Source organism: Myotis brandtii, unplaced genomic scaffold (genome assembly GCF_000412655.1).
Source record: "Myotis brandtii unplaced genomic scaffold, ASM41265v1 scaffold286, whole genome shotgun sequence".
Lineage (NCBI taxonomy): Eukaryota > Metazoa > Chordata > Mammalia > Chiroptera > Vespertilionidae > Myotis > Myotis brandtii.
Window position 1 is genome coordinate 61,652 of NW_005360926.1, and position 5,824 is coordinate 67,475.

At 50.4% G+C, this 5,824-nt stretch overlaps 2 protein-coding genes across 3 annotated transcripts in view; one reads left to right on the forward strand and one right to left on the reverse strand.

Annotated features, from left to right (window-relative positions):
- Positions 1-3,565, forward strand: part of RIBC1 (RIB43A domain with coiled-coils 1) — a 12,459-nt gene extending 8,894 nt beyond the window's left edge. For both annotated transcript variants that reach the window (XM_005869075.2, XM_014541992.1), the window contains 3 exons: positions 2,184-2,302; positions 2,736-3,145; positions 3,265-3,565. In XM_005869075.2, the coding sequence (XP_005869137.2) occupies positions 2,184-2,302; positions 2,736-3,145; positions 3,265-3,346 (611 nt within the window). In that variant the 3' untranslated portion in view covers positions 3,347-3,565. The remainder of the gene's footprint in view (positions 1-2,183; positions 2,303-2,735; positions 3,146-3,264) is intronic.
- Positions 3,566-3,645: 80 nt separating this feature from the next.
- Positions 3,646-4,630, reverse strand: HSD17B10 (hydroxysteroid (17-beta) dehydrogenase 10). The gene is made up of 3 exons (XM_014541993.1): positions 4,359-4,630; positions 4,168-4,276; positions 3,646-3,983 (listed from the first exon to the last, which is right to left on the reverse strand). The coding sequence occupies exons 1-3, from the start codon at positions 4,437-4,439 to the stop codon at positions 3,793-3,795; spliced, it is 381 nt and encodes a 126-aa protein (XP_014397479.1). The 5' UTR covers positions 4,440-4,630; the 3' UTR covers positions 3,646-3,792.
- Between the last annotated feature and the right edge of the window lie 1,194 nt (positions 4,631-5,824).

Below are 5,824 nucleotides of genomic sequence, written 5' to 3' on the forward strand. Positions count from 1 at the left end.
TAGGGCTGCTGCTGAAAGATTGATCAGACCTCAAGCTCCCTGACTTTCTTCAGTAACTGACAGTATAGCCATTGTTCCCCATCAGCCTAGCATTTCTTTTTTTTAAAATATATATTTGTAGTGATTTCAGAAAGGAAGGGAGAGGGAGAGAGAGAGAAATATCAATGATGGGAGAGAATCATTGATTGGCTGTCTCCTGCACACACCACACTGGGGATCAAGCCCGCAACCCTCATGTGCCCTGACTGGGAATCGAACATGACCTCCTGGTTCATAGGTCGATGCTCAACCACTGAGCCACGCCAGCTGGACAATCCTAGCATTTCATTACCTGGAGGCAGCACAGTAAAGAGAAGACAGACCTAATAGCTCTGCCACTTACTAGCTGGTTTGGGCAAATGAATGTTCCTCTCTGTGCTTCAGCTTCCTTGTCTTTAAAATGGGAATGAATCCATTGCACATAGAGCTCACGTGAGAATGAAATGAGATTCTGTGTGTGCAACACAATCTGTAGCACTGGGTCTGTGAATGGTCTGGTTTAGGATTCACACACAGTTTAGTATCAGTGCAGTCCAGGGTTGAGAGTTCAGAGGAAGAGAGAACACCAAACTAAGGCATTGTGACTTTATTGTGTAGGCAGTGGGTCATCACTTAAGGGTTTTAAGTCAGTGCTCAATGACAAGTAGCTACCATTACTATGACATTATCTGTGGCCACGTCGTCCTCTTCCATTCGAGTAAGCCTTTCCAGGGAAAGGACCATCTCTCATTTACTCATACTGCCCACCTTTCAGTTACCCCTATTATACAGCATTCTGTTCTGTTGTACCACTTACAGATGTAACTGACTCTGAAAGTATTTGTGGATGTCAGTCTTCTCCCCAAAATGTTGGCTCACTAAAGATGATCCATATGTCTCATTCGCACACCTGTATGCCAGTTGCCTAGTACAGGGCCTACCACTGTGTAGGGAGCTCAATAAATCGTTGCTGAATGATCAGTTGAAGACCAAAGTAAACAAGACAGGCACCCTCCAGAAGCCCACAGAACTATGCCTTCAAGAAAATCAGTTTAGCCCTGGCCGGTGTGCTCCGTGGTTAGAGTGTCGGCCCACGCACCAGAGGGTCACAGGTTTAATTCCCAGTCAAGGATGCGTGTACCTGGGCTGTGGGTTTGCTCCCCGCTCCGGTTACCCTCTAGTGAGGAGAGAGACGGGCAATAGGCAAAAATAATTTTAAATGTAGAATATATTGGATGGTGACAAATCCTAGGGAGAAAAATCAGGGAAGGGAAATAAATGTTGGAGGTAGGCAGGTTGTCATTCTAGGTAGGAGAGAGAGGGAAGACCTCATTGAAGCAGTAACATTTGAGCAAAGACTGAGGGAAGCAAGAAAGCTGAGCCAAGAGTAACATCTTTTGCAAACCCACGAGGCAGGAGTGTCTGGCATGCTCTAGAAACTGCAAGACCAGTGTGGTAGGTTTAAGTGTTAATACCTTTGCTCAGGTTATGCCAGTGGCCTGAAATGCCCTTTGCTTCTTGGCTCATATGCAACCTGTATTTCAAGGATCACCTCCTCCTGGAAGCCGTCCTCTCACCCACTGTCTAAAGTTCCCATAAACCCAGTCGTTGTGACTCAGTGGTTGAGGGGCAACCCATGAACCAAGAGGTCATGGTTTGATTCCCAATCAGGGCACATGCCCCGCTTTCGGGCTCGATCCCCAGTAGGGGGTGTGTAGGAGGTGGCTGATTGATGATGTTTCTCTCTCATCGATGTTTCTATCTCTCTGTCCTCTCCCTTCCTCTCTCTCTAAAAATCAATTTGGTGTCCTCAGAACTCAACACATGGCTCTTAGACTGAGGCCCAGAGAGATGGAGTGATTTCCCCAAGATCACACAGCTCAGAAGCAACAGAAGAGCTGGCACTGGGATCCAGGTCCACTGGAGGCATCTTTCAGTTAGGCTCTTGAGAAATCCTTATTACTGCCACTTTGGCTATCCTTAGCCTGACAGAGTAGCTCACTCTACATGCCTACAATTAGGATATTACCCCGACTCCGAAACATGCATACACACACACACACACACACACACACACCAACTATGCTTGTTGAACAAATGGCTGAATGAGCAAACCCAGAATGAAGCAGGCCAGTACAGGGCCCTGGTCAAATTTCTCTGTATAGATGAGCTCCGTGAGAAGCTGCGCATAGCTGTGGAAACTCGGGCCGTCCAGCTGGCCAAGCTGGAGGAGTCTTGCCGCATAGCCATGAAGTATGCCATGGCCAATGCCCACAAAGCCCAGGTATGGCCTGAGCCATCCAGCGCTCTGAGCCCTCCCTAACCCCCTGAACAAAGTCCTGGGGAGTCTTAGCCACAGCTTCTCCTCACAATTATTCTCAAATCAACATCATCCCTCTCATCTACCTGAGGACTTCCCCCTTTATCCAAGGGGACTCTTAGGGCAGAAGATACCATTCCCCACCTCGACTCAGGCTGACTGGGGAACAGAACTCTGCCCTGCCTTCCCCAGCTGCTCAGCCTAAAGGCTTCCAGAGGGCAGGGAAGTTCTCTGTCCATTCCACCCCTTCCCCCACCTTAGGTCATTCAAGGGCCATGCAATACCTCTGTTCCTTCTGCCCTTGAGATGAAGAATAGGGCCATGTCTCCCCTTCCCCTGTGACTGAAAGTTCCCTGAGGTTGGGTACCCAAATTCTCCCATTCGGGGATCCCTCCAGGCAGCTGAGGTGGCTGAGCGACGGCTGCAAGAATATCGGCGTGAACAGGAAGCCAATTTGAAAGACATCCATACCCAGATCAAGAGTGACCTAGTGAATGAAAAACCCCAGATCACCCCACAACCTGTGATGGCCACCCCTGCCTCCCGGATCCTGCCCTATGGCGGGAAGGGGAAGGGTGTGATTCCAGAGAAGCAAACCAGCATCAAGAAAGCCCAGGCGGCGCAATGGCGTGAAAAGGAGGTGCAGCGCCGGGCCGAACAAGCACGGGATGCCGAATGGGGAAGACAGGCCGCATGCCTGGCCCAAGCATCCATGGAGCTAGAAGAACAGGAGAGGCAACTATGTGCTGAATTCCGGAGGGGGCTGGGCTCCTTCAACCAGCAGCTGGCTTATGACCACAAAGCCCAGTAAGTTCTAGGGGGTGACAGCAGGGATGACTGCCAAGGGGTAGGGAGGAATGGTGAAGGCCAGAAAGACAGGGAAAAGGGAAAGCCCATTGGTTGAGGCCTCTGCAATTCTTTCACAGGCAGAATTACCTGAATTCAGTGATCTACACCGGTCAATCTGCGGTCCCACATAACCTCCAGTTCAACACCAGTGGCCGCTGAGCTCAAGATGGTCATTTCTTCCTTCTCCCTCCCCCATGAAGCCCATAGAAGCTAGCAGTTTGAGGAAAATGCTGCAGATCCCCTTCCATTTCCCAGAGGAAGAGAGCTGAGCCAGTACCCCTACCTGTGAGCATAGGTAATAAAGTTGTTCACTAAAATCAAGGCCATGTGTTAGAATAGGACCCAAAGGTGTGAGGCACTGCTTTTCCCATGTCACCCCTGGGATCCGTGCATCTGTCAGTCTTCACCCATTCACCTTTTCCCCCATGTCAGTTCCCCCAGCACACAGCACTGCCCACTTCCTGTAAGAAATAGACTTTATTAGGCACAGAAGGTGATTAGTGGGCAGAGTTACAAAATGGCTACCAGGCTTCCTCCCAAGCTGGAGTATAGTATGCCAGGGGAAGGACGGGTGGAAGAGAGTGTGTTTCGTCTGCCCCCTCCCTTCAAGGCTGCATGCGGATGGCCCCATCCAGCCGGATGACCTCTCCATTGATGAATGGGTTCTCGATGATGGACTGTACCAGATGAGCATACTCAGCAGGGTGGCCCAGTCGGCTGGGGAAGGGCACCTGGCTGGCCAGGAAGTTGCGCACTTTCTCTGGGAGGCTGGTCAGCAGTGGGGTGCCAAACAGACCTAGACAAGACAGAGTCAGAGGCCCGCCCTTGCTTTCATGTTTACCCTGTCCCACCCCCCCAGCCCTACTTGTAGTGCTTCCCTATGCCCAGGGATGGACGGATGCTGCTGCTGCTATTCTTCCCTCTCAATTGCCCATGGATCCCACCCAATCCCAGGTGTGGCAGGGAGGGGATAGGTTTACCTGGAGCAATGGTTATCACCCGGATGCCCATGGGAGCCAAATCCCGAGCAATGGGCAGTGTCATGCCCACTATGCCCCCCTTGGAAGCAGAGTATGCAGCTTGTCCAACCTGGAGAAAGAGTGAAGGTCATAGGTGGGAGGGCCCCCAACAGGTCACTGAGGAGGCACAAGCCTTGCCCCTGCTCACACACCTGGCCCTCATAAGCAGCCACGCTGGCGGTGTTAATGATGATCCCACGTTGGCCTTCCTGGTCTGGTTCATTCTGGCCCATCTCACCAGCCACAAGGCGGATCACATTGAAGGTTCCTATGAGATTCACATTGATAACTCGTTGGAAGTCCTCCAAGGTATGGGCCTGGTTCCTCTTTAAGTTGTATGTCTTGAGGGCCACCGCAATGCCTGCACAATTGACTGCCACATCCACACGGCCAAACTTTTCTTTTGCTAAAGCCAGAGCTGCTTGCACGTATTAACTTAATTAGAGTACTCCTAAGACTTAGGAAGAGCCACACTCAAGGGGCCAAAGAGCCGCATGTGGCTCACGAGCCACAGTTTGCCGACCCCTGACCTAGAGGACCAATAGAGACATGGTTAGAACTTGAGGCAGAGGCAGGCTTTTGTCCCCTAAAAGCTTTGGAAGCACCCACAGCCCAACACATCTTATTCCCACCCCTAGACTCTAGGGCCTAGAGAATCTCCAAGGCCTCACATTGATAACTCGTTGGAAGTCCTCCAAGGTATGGGCCTGGTTCCTCTTTAAGTTGTATGTCTTGAGGGCCACCGCAATGCCTGCACAATTGACTGCCACATCCACACGGCCAAACTTTTCTTTTGCTAAAGCCAGAGCTGCTTGCACGTCCTTCTCTGAGGTCACCTTCAGGAGGAGAAGTGGAGGAGGGACTCATCACCCAGCACACACACTCCCCACTAAACCTATGGGAGGGGCAGCAGAATTATATAAACAAGGGAGAGGCCAACAGAAAACTGGAGAAAGCTGAAAATGTCAGGTACTACAGAGCAGTGTTTCAAAACGTTTTTTTAAATCTATGCCCTCTTTTGATAATTTCACATATGAGTGGAGATTCTCAATTGCTGTGAATCAGAGCACTGTTTTGAGAATTAGTGATATGAAGACAGACTAGCTTTTTTGTGCCCCTACCTGCTAAGATGATTGCATCAAGCTTTACTGGCTGTAGTTTTTTTCATGAAAAGTTTTTCAACTTTGTAAATATAAAATTACAGGGCACTATGAGTTTTTCAAACTATACATATCCCCTCCAGGAGATCGTGACATGTCCAATCCCCATCCCCACTGTTGTGAAGGGAAAAGGAGATGGGTTGCCCTGGCCAGTGTGGCTCAGTTGGTTGGGTGTGGTAGAGTGCAGCAAAAGGTTGACAGTTCGATTCCTGGTCAGGGCACATGCCTGGGTGGCCCACTCAATCCCAGGTAGGAGGCAGCTGATGGATGTTTCACTCTCACATGGATGTTTCTCTGTCTCTCTCCCTCTCCCTTCCTCTTTCTCTAAAAATCAATAAAACTGTTTTGTTTTGTTTAGTTTTGTTTTTAAGGAGAGGGGCCCACCCCTCACACAGACAGCAGCCTATGGGAGGGAGGGACCCATGGGTTCCCAGGTTGGTGCCTGGGGGGGGGGGGGG